The sequence below is a fragment of the Antennarius striatus genome, chromosome 15 (genome assembly GCF_040054535.1).
Source record: "Antennarius striatus isolate MH-2024 chromosome 15, ASM4005453v1, whole genome shotgun sequence".
NCBI classification, from domain to species: Eukaryota; Metazoa; Chordata; class Actinopteri; order Lophiiformes; family Antennariidae; genus Antennarius; species Antennarius striatus.
In genome coordinates, this window is record NC_090790.1 from 2,717,034 (window position 1) to 2,738,383 (window position 21,350).

General features: G+C 40.4%; 1 protein-coding gene across 1 annotated transcript; it reads right to left on the minus strand.

Moving 5' to 3' along the window:
• Window positions 1-19,953: 19,953 nt before the first annotated feature.
• On the minus strand, window positions 19,954-21,229 carry LOC137608714 (GTPase IMAP family member 7-like). Its single transcript, XM_068335259.1, has 2 exons — window positions 21,185-21,229; window positions 19,954-21,094 (listed from the first exon to the last, which is right to left on the minus strand). The coding sequence occupies exons 1-2, from the start codon at window positions 21,210-21,212 to the stop codon at window positions 20,331-20,333; spliced, it is 792 nt and encodes a 263-aa protein (XP_068191360.1). The 5' UTR covers window positions 21,213-21,229; the 3' UTR covers window positions 19,954-20,330.
• Window positions 21,230-21,350: the final 121 nt, after the last annotated feature.

The following is a 21,350-nucleotide window of genomic DNA, read 5'->3' on the forward strand; positions in this document are numbered from 1 at the left end:
TATTTGAGAGAAGAGGATGCAGAAGACAGGGTTTGATGGAGGCAGTTGATTCGCTGTGGCGACCCCTGAAGGGAAAAGCCAAAAGGAAAAGAAGAACTATCTGATTATATTGAAAAACTCGCTGGATCCTCTGGTGCATCCAGCAGGAAGTGTCTACTGAGATACCTCTATAGTAGATAAAATATGAAAAGTTAGCCACTAAGGTGGCCTGATAAGACAACACATCTCATAATTTACCCTTCTCCTGCCCTCTGCAATTCCTCAGACAGCCTGTACCTGCCACTGCTCTGACCTTCCATCCAGTACCATCATTATTATTACCAGTACTGACAACAATACATTCAAACTACAGTAATGATATTTCCTTCATCCTAAACATTTATGTTAGTATAGTGGTAACAAGCTGAAAGTCCAGTTTCCTGTTTGTCCAAGCCCTGAAGTACTCCAGCTGGGGTCTCTTGAAGCCTTGTGGGTTCAGTAAAAAAAGAAGAAAAAAAATCTTATTTAGTGTTTTATCGAATCATTATGTAGTTGATAGCAAAGGACCTGCAATCCCAAACTTCTCAGTTCTAACTTCTCAGGTTCACGAAACCTGACCAGAAGGAAAGGAAGAAAGAGTGTCATACAACTTTTAGGTGAGATCGGTTATTGGTGAACAGGAGAGGCTCCCAGAAGACTGGAACATTACAGCCAAGGCAATCAGAGAAACAGGCAGGAGACTACTTGGGGTATCTTCTGCTAGGAAAGGAGGCAAGTAGGTGGAACTGTAAAGTACAGGAAAGCATAAAAGGAAAGAGGCTAGTGAAGAAGAGGTTGGACACTGAGAGGACCGAGGAGAGAAGAGGGGAATACATTGAGATGTGAAGTATGTCCGAATTGGAGGTGGCAAAGGGCAAACAAGAGGCATATGATGACATGTGTGCCAGGTTGGACACTTCAGAAGGAGAGAAATATCTTTACAGGCTGGCCAGACAGAGGGATCGAGATGGGAAGGAACAGGTTAGGGTGATTAAGGATAGGGATGGAAAAGCATTAACTGGTGCCAGCAATGTACTGGGTAGGTGGGTAGGTGAGGGTAGGTGAGAAGATGTCCAAGGAATGGGGGAAAGGTGCACTCATGTTCATTTTTAAGAACAAAGGAGATGTGCAGAGTTGTGCAAACTACAGAGTGATAAAGTTGATGAGTCACACAATGAAGTTGTGGGAACGAGGAGTCAACTGTGTGTTTTCTGAATCTAAGGGATTTAAAGAAAGACTAGAGTTGGTGGAGGACAGGACGCCATTAATTTTATCTCTGATGAGCAGGACAGGGTGGCACGGTGGCACAGTGGTTAGCGCTGTCGCAGCACAGCAACGCGGTTCTGTGTTCACATCCTGCTCTGTGCAGAGTTTGCATGTTCTCCCCATGTCTGCATGGGTTCTCTCCGGGTTCTCCGGCTTCCACCCACCTCCAAAAACATGAGCTTCAAGTTAATTGACCGGTCCCAAATTGACCGTAGGTGTGACTGTGTGCAAGCATGTTTGTCTGCATCTCTATGTGGCTCTGCGGCGCACTGGCATCATGCCTGGAGTGTCCCCCGCCTCATGCCCTAAGCCAGCTGGGATAGGTTCCAGCTCTCCGCAACCCGCTACAGCAGATGAATCATTAAAAGAAAATGGATGGAGGGATGGATTAGCACTCCAAAATGAACCTTCAGAGGGAGGTGCCTAATTTATAAATATATCAATGGAAACTAAGTTTCAAAATGCAAACTGACTTCTAATTGTTCTTTTTGTTAACTCTCCAGTGTTGGATGCAACAATTGTAAATTCAACAACCTTGTAAATTCTCAAGAGATTAGAAAAAGAAAAACTGCAGATAGAACAACAAATCATTTTATTTATATTTCAGAATTTATTGACATCGATTCATATGAAGCCTTTCAATGACTCAGCTAATCAAAGTCAGAAGAAGCTGACTATGGTCACCTTTTACTTGGACTTGGGGCCATTCATTGGCTGACACATTGGAAGGAGGAACTTCCATGATTCTTCCCATCCTGCAAGGGACTTGATGGACATCTGCTTTTTCAGACTATTATGCTGGAATCTCCAAGATTCTGCCCACTTTGTGAAGAACTCTTGGTTTTCATCCTCCATCCTAAACTTCTGGCCTGAAGCAAGGCCTTTCTTGGGCCGTGGTTGAGTTTTGCCCAATAAGTGGCATCCTGACCACTTCCTGTCAGATTTTTTCTCTTGCTCAATTTTAGAATACAAATATAGTCTTATTTTAAGTGTTTTTCTTATAATCACCCGAGGGTCAACAGGTTTTTTAGTTTTAGTTTTGTCTATGATTTTAGCATTGGCCTCCTGTAGGAAGCGATGGGACTTCTTCCAAAGCATGAAGATCGAAGGAGTGATCCTGAAGTTATCTATGACGCTATTTTGTATCTTCTTTCCCCTTGATTGCATAACTCTATAGGGACTTAAATTAGGGGAGCATTCCACCCAGGGCTTATTCACCTGGGGCATAGGATTGGCAATCCTGAATGACATTCCCCAAGGAGAGCCATGCCCATTGTCGCTGACATGTTCCTGCTGAGCTGTGCCGCTTTTCCAAGATTTTCCTGGAGATCTGTAATTACTTTGTTGATGGTTGAAAAGTGAGCCACCTCTCCATGAAGCGTCCCACTCTTTCTCAGGATATCTTTTTCTAAACACTTGTTCATCAAAAGTTCGGCTCAATTTATATTTAGCTCTCTGCAAAGTAATCTCTCTTTGAGATTGAATCTCCATAAGTGCGCCAAAAACACTCTCTCCACACAGCTGATGAGACCATTGCTCTATATTGAAAAATGAACACTTCCAGGCTTCCCTCCACTGGGTTAAAGAGGGCCTATCATGGTGAAATTGAGTTTCTGAGACCATCCAGGCTTCCTGCCAGTCAGAAACCGATTGACTGTAACCTGAATATCTGTTTGACCTGTGCGATATGGAACCATCAAGACCATGACGAGCCATATTTGATCGCTCAAGGTTGGTTTGCATTCTATCCTGCATTGGTTGTGATCGACGCTGGATCCTTTGGAGCCTCCACGATTCTCCCCAACTCCGGTCCCCAGTAGGCCCATTTTTAGGGAGTTCAACAGGGGCAAAATGATTCTGGCCTCTTACACGTTCTGCTCTGTTTTGTGGAGTAGTCAACCAGCGCTGCTGCCACTGTTCTGGCTCCTGATGTAATGGCTGGCAGGTGAATTTCCATGAGTTCTTCCACACCGTGGGAGTGGGCTTCAAATCTCCCCCTTTATCAGATTCTCTGAAAGGCTGAAAGGCATCAGATCTCAATCGTCTTTCCATTCTCATTCTGTGTTTCAATGTCTTCCAGGAGTTCCTCCATTCTGAGGGTAATAACACTTTTGTCAGGTGTTTATTATGTAGCAGGCTAATTTTATTGAATTCTCTCTTTGAATATATCACATCATATTTCATTTGTTCATCGGATGGTTTGTTTGCTTCTAATAGTGAGTCATGCCTCTTTGCCATCTTCTCCATCTTCAGCAGTTTTTCTATTTCTTCACTGGGTTTAGAGTTGTTTTTGGTCACCTGCCATGCCTTGCTCCACTCAGAGAAAGATATAAATTCATTCAAATGATGTAGGTACTGATCCCTGTGCTTCTGTTCATGAGACAGAAGAATGATTTTGTGGAGATGTGATTCTTTTTGCTGGCCATGATCATCACGAGTATCACTGTGACCATTCGTGGCAGCTCTCCATGAATGTTCCCATTGTGAACCGAGAATTTGCTCATTTATAGGCGACTTAATTTCTTTGCAGCCAAGGTGGTTGACTAACTTCCAACACTCTTCCCATGTAGAGTTCCTGTTTCCAACCTCATCTTGCTTTTTAGCTGAGGATGAAGCTGGAATTGTAAAATTATCCTTCTGACTGCCTGGTTTGGTGGATTTCCATGAATCACTCCAGTCTGAAGACCACAAAGTTTCATTGTAATGCTGAGTCTCCATCAACAAGGTCAACAATCCAGAGTTGTGGACACTCTCGTTATTTTCAGAAGATGTATTTCCCTCATTGTTTTTATCTGATTTTCTCCATGACATCTGCCACTCCAGAGTTGGAAGAATTAAATCCAGCTCTTGTGATTCCAGCAACCTGTACTCGGGTTTGTTCCAGACATGAAGCCCCTGAGGATCCATCAAATTAGGCCCGTTTAGCCACGGTTTGCCCGGTTCCGTGTATGGTTGGTGAGTAGCAAACATCCAGCACTTGCCCCAGTCTGGTGGAGCTGCAGCACCCTCTTCTGGTGATGGCAAAGGTTTATTTTGCTTCCATGACTTCCCCCACACCATGGCAGAAGGCTGAGTTTGGCTGATGAACATGAGTAATTTCAGCCTGTTTACGTACTTATCCTGTCCCATTTTGTCCTTCTCTTTGAGGGAAGAACTGGACAATCCTCTCATCTGTCCTCCTGGTTTGCCTACAACATTTGAACCTGCACCATGAGGGAGTGTAGGAGGGGGTTGCTTGTCCTTCCAGATACTGTCTAGCTGACTCTCAGGTGCTTTAAGTTTTCTCGCTACCCTTTTCCCTTTTCCAAGTCTGACACCCATGCGATTTTCCCAGTCTTTGTTAATACTGTGGAAACATAAAAGAAGCAAAACATTAGGAAAAAGCATTAAATGCCCAGAGAAATTATGAATACCTACAAAGTCAAAATATCTTGAAATACACCAGTGAGAAAAAGTTCATAATGTTTAGTCACACTTAAATATTCTTTCCATATCATCCTGTAGGACAAACTAGGACTGTGTGATGGTGTCTATATCATCAGTATATACTGTATATATACTGTGTGTGCCAGAGTGGAAAGATAATTTCCCCTATGGGCGATAATACAGTTCATTAAAATTAAATTTAAAAATTCAAATAAAAAATAGAGAAAAACAGAGCTAAATCCAAAAACATAACAACCCGCTAAACATAGAAACAAATTCAAATTCAAATTGGCAACAAGAAAGCATAACAAACAAATCACAATGGCAACACAAAAACCAGCAATAATAATTGGTGGTTGACGATCATACTAGCAAGCTTTTTCTTATACAAGGTATTTTTTATTGATTTCCCAAGTTATGAAAAGATTTTGTACAATAATGTAAATCAGAGAAAGAAGAGGAAAAAAAAAATCCCACCCACCCAACCACCCCTTCCCTTCACATAACAGGATAACAAATTCACAATAATATCACAACTCATGTGTAAGATAGAGGTGAGTCTATCACACAAATATACAGATACACATACAACACCGACCCCCCCCCCCCCCCCCAAAAAAAACCCAAAACAAACACACACAAAAAAAAACCCAACAACAACAGCAATGAAAAATAAATAAAAACCAAAAGATGAATTTAAGCAGATTGCATTGGTGGGTTGTTACATAACAGCCACAGGATGGTATATGGCAAAATCTGGAGAACAGTGGCCCTTAGTTAAGGGGTTAACATTGCCCAATAATTGATATAGATTTATGTCCTGTACATGCTAGGCCTATAGAATTAAAAAAGAAAATTCAGATTATGGGAGGGTTTGTAAATCTGTAAAATATTGTATAAAAGAACACCATTGCTTGAAAAATCTACTTGTGTCCCCATGTAGTGTAAATTTAATTTTTTATAATTAAAAAAAAAACAATCTTTCAACCAAACAGATACAAGGGAGGATTCTGGTGATTTCCAATTAAGTAAAATTCTATGCCTAGCCAGTAGAGTGGTAAAAGCCACAGCATTTGCCTGGATGTTGTTAAGGACGTGTATGGGTGAAACACCAAATATAGCTGTAATCGGGCATGGTTCCAGAGTGACTCCTAAAATTTCTGAGAGGATTTTAAAGATGGAATTCCAGTAATGATCAAGTTTCGGACAAGATATGAACATATGGGTCAAGTGGCAGGGTGTACCTCTGCATCTAACACAAATGTCTTCAGTGTCAGGATATATTTTAGATAGCCTTGAACTTGACAGATGTGATCTATGAACAATTTTAAATTGCATCAAACTCAAACGAGCACATGATGAAGAGTTACGTATTGTGTTGATGGCTCTCTCCAAGAAGTCTTCCTTGAAATCTACACCCAACTCCTGCTCCCAGGCGATAGCGGTTTTAGAGCATTGCTCTGTATTGAATGATAGAAGACCCTGATAAATATGGGAGACGAGTGACTTCTGGTTTGGTCGGAAATTAAAGAGGCTCTTCCATGGCTGTTCAGAGGGTTGGGTGGGGAAGCCATGAAACGTTTTGAAGGCACAGTTCCTAAATTGTAAATATCGGAATACGTGTCTTAGGCAATTTATGTGATGCAGATAGTTCTGTAAAACTACCAAAGACTCCACCTATGTGTAAGTCATTAAAAGTCTGTATACCGTTTCTCTCCCACAACTGGAATGTAACGTCTTGAAAAGAGGGTGGAAAAAGATGATTATGGGTTACTGGCATAAGTGTTGAGGGAGAGAATAACTTAAAATGACTCCTGAATTGGTACCAGATTTTCAAAGAGTTACAGACAATTTGGTTGTCTGTGTAACGAGAGGGAGATGTCGGAAGTGATGAGAATAGGAGAGCCGGGAGAGAGGATGACACACATGACCTCAACTCAAGTTGGCACCACATGGGTTGGGGGTTGTATACCCAAAACAGTAATTTACTCATATTTGCTGCCCAGTAATAATACATAAAATTTGGCAGAGACAGGCCTTCACTAAGTGAACACTGCTGCAGGAGGGACTTCCTGATCCTAGGGGGCTTTCCACTCCATATAAAAAAAATTATGGCTTGATAAATGGATTTTAAGTTTTATTTTGGCAAAAAAAAAGGAATGCTTTGAAAAAGATATAGGAATTTTGTAGAATGTTCATCTTAACTGCATTAATTTTACCAAGCATTGACAGGGGAAGATTACACCATTTCTGAAAGGCAGACCTTATATAGCAAAGTACAGGGGTAAAATTGGCATCTAATAAAGCAGACAATGTCCAAGTAACAGTTACTCCCAAGTATTTGATGCTATATGTATTCAGTTGGAACAGTAGATCAGACGCAGAGAGCACAAGAGCCTTTGAGTTAATAGGGAGACATTCACTTTTTTGTAGATTAAGTTTGTACCCGGAAAAGGAACCAAAGTTTTGTAATAATGACAGAATGTTAGGTAATTGAGATAGAGGGTCAGTCATGTACAAAAGCAAATCATCTGCATACAATGCAAGTCTACGTTCAAAACCCCTGCGAGTCATCCCCAAAAATGAAGGTGAATTCCTAATAGCTGTAGCGAGGGGTTCTATAGCAATGGCAAAAAGCAAGGGGGAGAGTGGGCAACCCAGACGAGTGCCACGAGATAAACTGAAGTATTCAGACCTAATATTATTGGTGTTGACAGAGGCGAGGGGTGAAGTGAATAGAATTAGAATCAGAAAAAGTTTTATTGCCAAGCACAGCAAAGTTTACCATACGGAACTTGACGTGGTGTCGGTGCATCAAAAGGTGGAAGAGAAGCAATAAGGAATAATAAGGAATAAAATAATAAAATAAAAAGTATATACAATTTACATTCCAGTGAGATGAGGTATATATGGTTGGTGTTTACAGGTGAAGAAGAGAAGTTCAAAGACTAAACTGTCTTTACAGGGTGGTCAGGGGCAGGTGGTTACCTGGGGGGGGGGGTATCCAAGATATTAATGTGTTCCCAAAGCCAAACATTTTTCAAAACAGTGAAAAGGTATTCCTACTAAACTCCATCAAAGCCTTTTCAGCATCCAAGGAGATTATAACTTCAGGGGTTTCTGTCGTGTCTTTGGAGTAGATCGTATTCAACAGTGTTCTGATATTGAAAAAGGAATGTCTGCCTTTCATGAAACCAGTCTGCTCTTGAGATATGACATATGGAAGAACCTTTTCGATGTGTGTAGCCAGCAGCTTAGCTAAAATCTTAATATCGTATTGAGAAGACTGATAGGCCTATAAGAGCTTCAAAGATCAGGGTCTTTCCTTTCCTTTTTTTAGAAGAGATATTGAAGCTTGTCTAAGTGTGTGGGGGAGTGAACCTTGCTTCATTGATTCCTCAAATACAGAAAGATGGAGCTAAATAAATATAAAATTTCTTATAAAATTCAGGGGGAAAACCATCTGGACCAGGGGTTTTGCCTGACTGCATAGACATGATAGAGTATACAACCTCATCCAATTTTATAGGTGCTTCAAGTTGGACAGAGAGAATGGGGTCTATATTGGGGATATCCAAGTTATTAGGGAACTGGATCATATTATCAGAGTTGGGTAGGAACTCAGAGGAATAAAGAGTAGTATGATTTAAAAATATTGTTTATCTCAACAGGATCGGTTGTCAATGCACTGGACAGTCTTTTCATCTGTGGAATAGTGCGCCCTGCTGCATGACGCTTTAGTTGATGAGCTAGAAGACGACTGGCTTTGTCACCATATTCATAGTAAGAACCACGAGATTTTAACAGTAACTTTTCTGCTGCCCCTGTTGACAGGAGGTCAAATTCTGTCTGAAGGTTAAGACGTTGTTTATAAAGGTGATGGGTTCAGTGTGTACAGATGATTGTTATTGAGAATGGCACTGGAAAGGTCCAGCTGTTTAGTTTTCCTAATTTTATTTTGGTAAGAAACATATGATATAATGACTCCTCTGAGGTAAGCTTTGAGGGTGTCCCATGGTATAGAGTAAGATATGTCAGGAGTTTTATTTACTTTGAGAAAAGTATCAATGGACGAAGAAACTAGCTATTTTTATCAGCTATAACCTTAATATGACAAAAGTGTACATTGTTGTTGATTAAGATGGCAACTCCTCTGGCCCTGGAGTCAAAATTAGAATGAAAAGAAAGGTGAGCCCAAGGGGGTTTTACTCTAAGTTGGTCCTTAACACGCAAGTGAGTCTCCTGAAGAAAAACTACATCTACCTTCAATTGTTTTAAGTGAGAGAACACTCTAGTTCGCTTCACAGGACTATTCATTCCTTTCACATTCCAACTCAGGTATCTCAAGGATAAATCATCTTTAACATAATCACTCATACCATACATCGAGAAGAGTAAAGAACCATTGTAATGACAAACAGAAAGACAGCATGCAGTATATGCTTAAATAAAAACAAAAACAAAAGGGCCACAGCTAACCGTGATAATCTTTGAGCAACCACCATGTAGTTAGATAACTTAAACATTAACCAATTTAAATCAAAACCGATAAATAGGAAAATAAGTCTTACATTATCACGAAGGAAATTTACTGTCATACCAGCTCTGCGCATCCATAGGCGAATTGAAGTAGAGTTTGTCAGTACCATGGTCGATGCAGAGTTTTGCAGGAAAACGCAGGGAAAAGCGCACACCTTTCTCCTTCAGACACCGCCTCACATTGGTGAAAGCAGCCCTCTTCTTGGCAACGCTGACGTTGAAGTCCGGGAAAATGTAAACATTTCGCCCATCATGAATGAGCTGCTTCTTGTTGACGATCCTCCAGCACCAGGCTCGGTCGTTGTCCTGATGGTAATGGAACCAAACGATGAAAACCGTCGGCCTGAGCCTTTCTGCGTTGGGATTCAGTGGTTTAGGGCCAATACGATGAGCAAGGTCCAGAAGCGGTGGCGACAAGAACACATCTGTCCCAAAAACATCCACGAAAAAGTGGGACATACAGTATATGCTACTGGATCAGCTTCTTCTGCCCCCTCAGGTGTGCCAATGATTCGAAGATTACATTGGTGGGAGCGGGCTTCAAAATCTTCCATACTATCCATAAATTGTTTGTTTGTCGCAGAAAGATGTTCAATCTCTTTTTCTAGCAACACGACCCGGTCGCTGTATGAGGACAGGTGTTGCTCCAGATCAATGATACGACGATCTTGAGAGTCAATCTTTGCTGCAAATTCTTCAATCGCGACAGCAATGGGTGCAAAAGCAGTGTCAATCACCAGTTTCAGTTGTTTGGTAATAGCAGAGGTTAGATTGGACATCAAAACAGAACGGAGATTGTCCAGATCCACAGGTAGTTTGACAGAGCCGGTGTCCTTAGCACCAGCAGAAGCACGAGCATGGTCCGAGTTCTTATTCAAAGCAGGCAAAGTTGTGGTGATAACTTGTTGCCGAAGTTGCTTCTCCATTCAAATAGCAACAAAAAAGCTATGTAAGTTCGAAAATAACAATATGAGTTTGCAATAGCATGGATAAAAAGAGTAAAAAATGAAAATTGTTTGCAACACCTGGGAGCTCTCTACACCTGCATCCTACAGCAATGTGCTCACCCCCCCAAAAAACTTCTCTTCTACCAAGCTTTTTAACAGGTAGAAAAGTATCTCAATGTTAACAGGCTTTCAATTGACCTCTGATATATTATGATAACTTAAAGAAGCACAGCAGGCTGGAGGAGGGGCTTCAGAAGTTCTGACACTCATCTTGAATCTTGATTGGTGGTTTACATCCCATCATGATGGAATCCTGCAGATGGTATTAGGAGCACTAGAGGGAGCTACAGGGATACGATTCTCGCAGATTATCTCTTGTGTGCTTTTGCGAGGACATGGTACAGTTTTTTTAAAATGTGACATTTTTTTAAAATAAAAAATATCTACAGTATCTACAGTAGCATTAACACCAGCAATGAAAAGGTCCCACCATTATTACCAAACCAAACTAGACTGAGCATATTCATCTTACTTTTCTTAATATTATGAAAATAATATATCAAGTCAGTTAAAAATTATATTTCACCTAAACATGGGTAAAACGTGTCACAGAAATATTTTTTAAAAATGAAGGATTAAACTCCAAAGTCTCCATTTATAATCAATAAAGGCCAATGTTTCTACAAAATGATTTCTAACCTATACTGTTAGCAGTTATGCAACATAAATATTGGAAAAGCAGTAATCATGAAATTAAAGTGACAGTTGTTAAAACGGTGGGCAGCTTTGCTTTTAATGCGTGAAATGTAAAGTGCACACAGGTCAATGACCAACATGTTTGCCACGTGGTGAGCAGTAATTCTACCCTGAGCTCCCCTCCTTCCTTTTTACAGTACGACTGTAAAATCCTATTTTTGTCACTTTGCTGTAAATCTAGCAAAGCTGCCTAAAGGGCCGTGGCATGGAGCCAGATAGTGTATAGCCCAAACGGTGTGGTTACTCCGTTAGATCTGTTATTGGTGTTAACCACTCATATATTTGCTGATGGATCTCTTCCTACACACTTTTGAAACTGGTTTAATAAGATGTTAATTAAATTTTATAGTAGTGAACTTTTAATGCATTATACAGACAAACATTTTTGTCATTACCTCTATTCTAATTGATATAAATGGTGGGACAAAATAATCATATGATATCTTATTAGCACAACAAACAACATCATTCATGATGGTCCAAGAACTGGATTTTTTCCATCATTATTTTACTCATTTATTTATGTATTGATTTATTGCAGGACTGCTGTAATGAATTTTATCAGGTGGGATGAGCTTTAACTGGCAACTGTGTAAAAGCATTTTGAAGTAGGAAGAGGCCAAATTATTACTGGAGTCCTCATTTTATGTTCAGTTATGTGAGGAATATTTGTCACGTCCACCAAACCAGGAATAAAACAAGCGTGCTTTTTTAGTTTAACGCTAAATCCCAGGCATTTATTTGAAAGAGTGTAATTAGTTTGACACAACCAGTACACATGAATAAATCTTTGGTCCTTACGTCTTGAGAGCGCTCTTCTCTGTTCGTTCCAACTCATACTGCATTTTCATTTCATACTCTTTCTCTCTGATCTCCCAGGCGTTCCTCATGATGGAGGCGTCGCAGCCGACCACATCAACACTCTTCTCAGTCGACATATTCAAATGGATTCAAGCTCCTTGCACAAACACAGGGAAATATAAAGAAACATTAATTTCACGTCTACATTTAGTTTAACTTCACATGCTGATGATGTTTGCCATAACCTGAACCCTTCAGAAGTGGAGGTCGGGTACCTTACAGTGATGATGATCTGTGCTGAGATGCTGCAGGCAGTTCTGCTCCTATATACCGTCCCCCCAAAGAGTCATTAATCAGCTTTGTGATGTTGGGGGTTGTCCTATCTAAAAATATGACAACCCTTAAATCTCTCTCTCTCTCTCTCTCTCTCTCTCTCTCTCTCTCTCTCTCTCTCTCTCTCTCTCTCTCTCTCTCTCTCTCTCTCTCTCTCTCTCTCTCTCTCTCTCTCTCTCTCTCTCTCTCTCTCTTTATTGAGATATTTTTACAAACTTGTGGTGTGTCAAGGATGTCTTATGTTCTGTGTTGTCTGAGGAGCTTGTGTTCAGTCATTGATTGGTTTAATTCACGTATATTTTGTTTAGATTCTTTATCATTCTCCTGCTATTTTTTTTTTTTTTAATGTGAATTTATTTTTGCGTGAATCTCTTTTGGATTTTGAGTCAGTGTGATAACTTTGTAATTGGGTTCTTGTGATTTGAAAAATCAAATTTCTCTCTGTCTCTCTGTCTCTCTCTCTCTCTCTCTCTCTCTCTCTCTCTCTCTCTCTCTCTCTCTCTCTCTCTCTCTCTCTCTCTCTCTCTCTCTCTCTCTCTCAACCCTACAGCCTTCAACATTGCAAGATTTGTTTTTACTAATATACTGTATTAATCTTAGTGGCATTGAAAACAATCCTTGTTAGAGAACCTATGATGGATTGTGTGTATGCAGTAATAATTAATTGAAGCACAAATCAGACGTGTTTAATTGTGAATTTTATCTCAGGCATTGAGTGGAGAACAGAAGCATTTCAGTGTAGCAGCATTGACTGTTTTTTTTTTAAAACTGTTACTAAACTGTTCTTTTTTAGAAGGGTTTCTCAGTTTCTTTTATATCTATATGTAAAATATGGAGAAATTTAATGGAGCTAAGGTACTGTCTGATTTTCTGATTGTTTTTGATAGCTAACTGGTGAGTTGAAAAGGAAAAGTAAAACAGTTTGTTCTCAGTTTGTTGGGTTCTGTTGGGTCTGAGAGGACTGTAATTTGTGCTGTATGCCGTGCATACATGGTACATTTGACAATAAACTTGACTTTGACTTTGAAAGGAGAACAAACTGTCTTACAGAAAGACAGAACAGCATGTTCAAGTATTTGACCCATTTCCATATGCACTGGATATCCTTAATGATTTAAAGCAGTGATGTATATGTGAGCCACAGTTATACTGGTGACATATGGTGGGGGTTCTGGGGGTAAAAATAGAGCTGAACAGTCTGTACATGTCTCATCTGTGACATGTACACCGCCATGTTTCACAACCGAAGAAGAATTGACATTTCAGAGAAGATAACTTATCATTGATAAAGTTTGATTTGCTTCAGTGATAAAATGGAAATAGTTCCAACATGTCTTCGTTCACCCACGCCTCAGTTCTTCTGCACTTAGAGGAAGAAAAAAAATATTTGTTCATCTGAAATCCAGGTCACGGGTTTATGCTGGAGCCTATCACACGTGGCTACGGGCAAGAGTTGGGGATGCACCCTGGACAAATAACAGGAAATACAGATTTTTTTTTATATGTTGCAAAGAAACATTTAAATCTATGTCCAATGTGCAGGCAAGGGTCAGATTGCTAGGGCAGTGCAATGAAGGTAAGTAAAGTCCGTAAAAGGGTAGAGAGACGGGTTCAGGAGAACAGTTATTCAAAAACTCAAGGCAAAAAAAATTGTACGGTTTGAACTCGTAATTTCACATGAAGTACATACCAATGCCCCATTATTGTTCTGGATATAAAAAATAGTGAGATAACCCAACCTTATTAAACATAACATTAGAACTTAGACAAAGTGTCTGGGGCACTTGTTCTGGGAAATGTTTCAGCTGAAGCTCCACAAGCAATGAGTGGCAAAAGACCTCTGATGCTGGGAGGCCGAACCGTCACGATGCTGTGCAGTGAGGTGTGCAGGCAATAGTGAGGCAGGAGCAGTGGACAGTAAGGATGTCGGCAGAAGCTGTGTAAAAAAAAACAGAGAGGTTCTGCCAGACGTCCCCAACAGACTCTCAAAATGTGTTTGGGTCTGCTGAGTTTGTCCGGCCCCCTTCTCTGCCAGCGGACCCAACTCAACACCAGGTGGTGATCGGTTTACAGCTCTGCCCCTCTCATCACCTGAGTATCCAACGTACGCGGTCGGATGTCTGATGATACGACAACAATGTCGATCATCGACCTCCAGCACTAGGGTGTCCTGGAGCCATTTGCAAATATGGACATCCCTGTGATTGAACAAGGTATTCGTTCTGGAAAAACTGTGACTAGCACAGAAGTTCAATAACAGAACACCACTCGTGTTCAGATCGGGAAGGCCATTCATCCCAATCACCCCCCTCCAGGTCTCACTGTCATTGCCCACGTGAGGGGTGAAGTCCCCAAGGAGAACAATGGAGTTCCCAGTCGGAGCACTATTCAATACCCCTCCCAGGGACTCCAAAAAGGCCTGGTATTCCGCACCACTGTTTGGTCTGTAGGCTGAAACAACAGTGAGACACCTGTCCCCAACCCGAAGGAGCAGGGACATCACCCTCTCGTTCACTGGGCTGAACTCCAATATATGACAGCTGAGCTGCGGCGCTATAAGCAAGCTCTCACCATGGGCAACACCAGAAAAGTTGAGAGTCCAGTCCCTCTCAAGGACTTTGGTTCCAAAGCTCAAGCTGTGGGTGGAGGTGAGCCCAATTATATATAAGTCGGTACCTCTCAACCTCCCTCACAAGTTCTGGCTCCTTTCCCCCAGTGAGGTGACATTCCATGCCCTAGAGCTAAACTCTTTGTTTGGGAATTGGGTCGTCGAGGCCCATGCTGACGACTGCCACCCAATCCACACTGCACCCATCCCCTACATTTTCCTTTGAGGTCGGGCCCACGTTGTCCTTTCGGGCTGAGCCCGGCCGGCCCTGTGAGCAGATGCCCGGCCACCAGGGGAGAACTTTTATACGTGATTATATTTATCTGATTCTGTGTCTTGATGACTTTGATGAGTTCTTTGCTTATTTTAATGTTCCTATTGTTGGTGCAGAAACTGCTGACAATCTTGGGAAACTTATCATGTCACCAGAGCTCAGTGTGGCTGTGAGATCTCTTCAGGATGGAAAGCGCCCAAGACCCAATGGCTATTATTATTAGATGTACAGTATATACTGAGACTTTTGCTTGTGGAACTCTTCCCCAAACTCTAAATCAGGCTACAATCTATCATCTGCTAAAGAAGGATAAAGATTCTCTTTTTTGCTCAGTTGATTCTTTTTGCTCTTGATTTATCTTTTGAGCTGAATGACTGACACAGGCTACACATCCTTATGATTTGCAAAATATGCATGTACATCTGTCATGGATAGGGTTTAGACCCATATGCAGAACATTAGGGAGAAGTCCACATTCATAGTTTGATCCAAACAGAAAAAGTCCAGGAATTAGGGGCGTTGCCAAGGGTAGAAAAAAATCTGGCATATAACCAAAAGTGGAACCAGCTTAAAAAGTCTCAGGCTAATCAGTCTAGTCAGGTACAGCCGTGAACTTCTGGGCAGAGCTCCGCCTCCTGCCACAATAAGATAAGATAAGATAAACCTTTATTGCCCCACAGTGGGGAAATTTGTGGTAGTTGTTTTGCCTTTTTTTGTCAGTTCATTTACAGTAAGTTTCCTATCTGAAAGGCTCTTCAAGATCTCTTCCTGAATATTCGGGATGTTTTGTGTTCTTGATACGCAAAGTAATGTTTAAAATTCCTGTGCTCTGGACTGTTGACTATAAGTACTTCAAATCCTCCACCTTCTTGATCTCTTCTCCCTCTAACCTCACTCTTCCACTTGGGTCCCTCTCAGTCACACACATGTACTCTGTCTTACTGCGGCTAACCTTCATTTCTCTCCTTTCCAGGACAAACCTCCACCTCTCTAGCTTCTCCTCCACCTGTTCCCTGCTCTCACTACAGATCACAATGTCATCTGCAAACATCATAGTCCACGGAGATTCCTGTCTAACCTCATCTGTCAGCCTGTCCATCACCATAGCAACAAGGAGGGGCTCAGAGCTGATCCCTGATGCAGTCCCACCTCCACCTTGAACTCCTCTGTCACACCTACAGCACACCTCACCACTGTCTTACAATCCTCCTGCACCGCTCTAACATACTTCTCTGCCACTCCAGACTTCCTCATACAATACCACAGTTCCTCTCTGGGCACCCTGTCATAAGCTTTCTCCAGATCTACAAAAACACAATGCAGCTCCCTCTGGCCTTCTCTGTACTTCTCTATCAACATCCTCAAAGCAAATACTGCATCTGTAGTACTCTTTTTTGGCATGAAACCATACTGCTGTTCACAAATGCTCACTTCTGCCCTTAGTCTAGCTTCAACTACTCTTTCCCATGATTTCATTGTATGGCTCATCAGCTTTATTTCTCTGTTGTTGCCACAACTTTTTTTCGCATTTCAATGAATTTTTATGAGGCCACATTGTCTAGTAGTGAAAGTGAAACTCTCTGTGCCTCCCTGAAACCTCTCCTCTCAATGTCTAAATAGTGACTGAAAGTTTGGACATGAAAACCAGTAATATGAGTTTTAATTCAGTATCAATGCATCTTAAAGGGACAGTACAGTTAATTTTAAGTGACAAATACTGTATGTAATTAAACATTATAAAAAAATAGAAGAAAACATACATTTTATATGTGTCGCATCATCCCTTCGGTCAGAAAACCTTAAAATCTGCGCCGCAGCAGCTTCCACATTCAGTGGTCACGTGGGTGTCATATGTCACTGGCGCCCAACATAGCTTTGCAGCCATAAGAAACAATGCAATCCACGTCGAGATTAACTCCAAAAATATCATGGTTACCTGCGCGGTGAACAGTAGTGTCAACAGAACATCAAGAAAACACAGACAAGGACCTGTCGTTCTTTAGAATACCTTCTGGGAACTTAGGAAGGAGATGGAGAGTACGGAATAACCGGGTCAATATGACCAAGGATCCGAGGATCTGTCATGAGCACTTTACCTCAGAGGATTTCCACAGAGATTTGAAGGTAAGATCGTTTTCGGACAACCCATCGTATTTATTCTGAATTCCCAGGGTTTAGTGGATAATTAATTCATGTCTGGAGCTACTGGAGGTGTTATATAAATGTTTTTATGACCAGATTATTGCAAGATTATGGCACTCGCGAAACATAAACAAAAATGATAAAGAGGTAATTTTACTGAGAAGATCTGTGACATTTGAAGAAAACATACAAAAACAGCATGTCAGGCCATGATCCTTATACATTCGTAAATATGGAAAATCCCATTGACCCGCTAGCAGGTTAGCATTGGTAGTCGGTCAATGGGATTTTCCATTGACTGGCTACCGATCAATGGAAAACTTGGAATGAGTCGCTAGATGGTTTACTGTAATGACACAGTAAACCATCTAGCGACTCATCCCAGGTGTCTTCATCTGAATCACGTTCTGACAGAGATATCCAAGTAGTTACAGTATAATTGTGCGATAATCTGGTCGTAAAAACATTTATAAAATATCTCCAGTAGCTCTCCTAGCCACTTCCAAACCTCTACAGGTATATCATCAGGACCGACTGTCTTTGCACTCTTCATCCTCTTCAATGCCCTCCTCACTTCATCCTGACTAATCCTTGCTACTTCCTGGTCCACCACAATCACCTCTTCTAATCTTTGTTCTCTCATTTTCCACGTTCATCAGTTCTTCAAAGTACTCTTTCCATCTTCCCATCACACTACTGGCCCCTGTCAATAGACTTCCATCCCTATCCTTAATCACCCTAACCTGCTGCACGTCCTTCCCATCTCTGTCTCTCTGTCTTGCCAACCTGTATAGATCAGTCTCTCCTTCCTTACTGTCCAACCTAGCATACAGGTCATCATAAGCCCCTTGTTTGGCCTTTGCTACCTCTACCTTTTGTTTTCAATGTCCATGTTCTAACCACAAAGAATGTCCTTGTTATGTAATTTTAGATTTGGTTCTTGCCTGACAGGTTTGTTGGCTGTTGTCCTCAAATGATCCATCATTCTTTTATAATCTTTACTTCCGCATTAGTTCCTTTGTTATTATGGTTGTAGTCTGTGAGGGTATTTTTGGCATTGCTTTGTTGATCTATGTGTGTTAGGGTTATTTCTTCATTTGGGAGAACAGAGAATGTGTCTCCCAGACTCCAATTGATAGATGTGATGCATATTGTGTGTTTGTTTGTTCAAATGTGAAATTAGATAAAATGTAGAAACACGGAATTGTTCTATAACACAAATTATTTCTGTGCTGCAAAAATTAGCCATGTAGTGTTTCCCCTCTTATCATAGCAGAATAACAGAAGAATTGCACTACATCACCCAATACTAAAACATGAAAATTAAGAAATGTATATATTGGAATTATACATACATATTTCAGATATTGTGTGTTTTCTTATTTATTGTACAGTAACATGATATAATGTGCTTTTAACAGTTTTCTGGTGATTTTCAAGAGTCCAGTATACATCTCATACATTGCAATTTCATCATCAACCACCTTTTCTGCATTGCAGGTAACACGGGTTGCTATTGGATAAGAATATGATTTTTTTTTCTTATTCACTGTACGGTAACATGATATCATGTGCTTTTAACAGTTTTGTTGGCATTTTAACAGTCCAATACTTGTGGCCGACAAATGTAAATTCAAGTGAAATGATGTAAACCAGATTTTTATTTTTACGTGTATACTGTAATGTGTATTTGAGAGCGACTTAACTCGAAACAACTTTTGCCTGTATTTGGTGATTATAGACTTGATCACAATAGTAACACACACACAAACACTCTCTCACACACAGACACACACACATAGACACACACACATAGACACACACACACACACACACACGCACGCACGCACGCACGCACACACACACACACACACACATATTAGAGATTAGAGTTTATTAGAGATTCCCAGAAACATACATAGACATACATAGGATATATATATATATATATATATATATATATATATATATATATATATATATATATATATATATATATATATATATATATATATATATATATATATATATATATATATATATATATATGCTGTGCTGGCCGTTTGTTGTTCAGGCAGCTGTAAAAAAAAGTTCAATCAAACCAACCGGGTTACTATATGTACAAAGGTCTTGATGCATTAACACCAACCTAACAAAACCTAACTACTTGTTTATTAGAGATTCCCAGAAACATAGAGAGAAATCTTAGGAAAATCACTATAAAAAATGGCTCAGTGAACATTTTTAAAAGAAGGTCAAATTGGCAATACCTAAATTCAGCATTGAACTATTTAATCTATAGGTTATAAACTGGCCTTTTCATTCACTTCTATATTACCTACAAATGTGTTATGCTTGATGTTATGTATTCAGTCTATACTATTCTTGACTTATTTTCTATGACTTTTCTTTATGTTGATTTTGTGGGTGGCATGGTGGTGCAATGGGTAGTGCTGTCACTTCACAACAAGGAGGTTCCGGCTTTGAGTTCTTTGTGCAGAGTTAACATGTTCTCCCCGTGTCTGCGTGGTTTCTCCCCGGGTTCTCTGGTTTCCTCCAACTTCCAAAAACATGCACTTCAGGTGAATTGGTTTATTTCTAATTTTCCACGAGTGTGAATTAAATATTTCGTGAACATACTGTAGATACAGAAGATCTGCATGAAGAATATTCATATTGGGCTTATGGGCTAAACTGGAAAACAAAGAGAGGCACTATCGGAAGGGATTTTCAAGCATTTGACATTTGATTTTCAAATTTATTCATTGTCACAGTCAACAAGCTAATTCATTGACTCTAATTCAGTAAAGGTCAAATACAATCATAAAGTAACTGTCTTGCACCAACTTCACACATCTCAAAAAGAAGCTCAGATTTGATTTACAAACATATCAAACTACCAAAAATCAATGTATCCTCACAGAAAAGTAGATACTCATTAGTGTTTCTAATAGATAGTGCTAACTGACTGGTTAAACTGTTGCTGATTAGTCAGTCTTCCATGACCAATCAATGATGCCCATAATCTCTTCATATCTCTAGTTTCAAAAATATTTCTACAGTATTTTCTGACAAAACTCCCACTTTCCCAAGAAAATGTGGCTTGTTGCGCAAACAAATTTTAAATTATTTCAGCTTTTCTCTATCAAATGAGAACATGAGCTTGGAATGGTAGAGCTTGGAATGTTTCCATCAATGTACTGCATCACGTTGCTGTAGGCTATGGCGGCGATGGATTTGAGAGGTTGTCGGTGTTTCCTTGCACAGCAGCGTTCAGTGTAGCCTGAAACAGAATGACCCTCCTCAGCAGCTCAGACATGAAGGAGAAGTCATAAATCTTCTCTTCAGCTTTTTTTCTTTGAGACTTCTGCTGCAGGATGGTCTTTTCTGCCTCTTCAAAAAATTCTTGACTGAAGTGCTTTCCTCCATTTGCTGCAACCATGTTATCAATCATATTAATCAACCGAACCACTTGCCTTCTGTCTCTCTTTTGTTTGTTGTTGAAGACATGGTACCTATTACCACACCTGTTTATCACTTCTTGAAGTTTTGGGTGGCCTGTCTGTACATAGTTCTCAATACTTCTGCCCTTTAGCTCATCTCCACGTGTGAACAGAACAATCATGTACTTAGAAGCCTCGGGTCCAAAGATTTTCTCTAGGGCTTGGATGCAGTGTTCTTCTTCTTTGGTGAACCTGCCAATCTGAATTATCAGCAGGAAGGCATGAGGACCGGGAGAGGACACCTGGATACATTTAGTGATTTCTGTCTTTAAGTTCTCTGGACTTCTAGAAGTATCCAGAATCCCAGGTGTATCGATTACGTAGATCTTCCTGCGACTCTGAACCCGTTCTTTTTCACAGGTTTCCGTTATAGACTGTGCACTTGCCGAGGAATGAAAGACCTTCTTTCCAACAATGGTGTTGCCAGCAGCACTCTTCCCAACTCCAGTTTTTCCTATCATCACAATCCTCAATGGAGGACCTACAAACAAAAACATAAATGGAGCTGTTTTAAAATGAGAAACAAGAATCACATATTTACAACAAGTTGAAAAATGCTTAAAAAGTTCACCTTCAGGCATCGAAGCACGGATACCCATCTCTCTCTATCCTCAACTTGTTTGAGAATGAACAGCTTTCAGCTCTCTACTAATTTTGTGAGACATTGATTACTTCTCTCCGCCCTGGGGGTGGTTCAACATAAGTCAGTGTCTTTTACTTTCTCATGCTTCAGAACT

Coding starts and splice junctions, on each gene's coding strand:
- LOC137608714 (XM_068335259.1), bottom strand. CDS start 21,212: ATGGGTATCCGTGCTTCGATGCCTGAAG. Junction 21,095..21,184: donor CCGTGCTTCGATGCCTGAAG/GTGAACTTTTTA, acceptor TTTTGTTTGTAG/GTCCTCCATTGAGGATTGTG.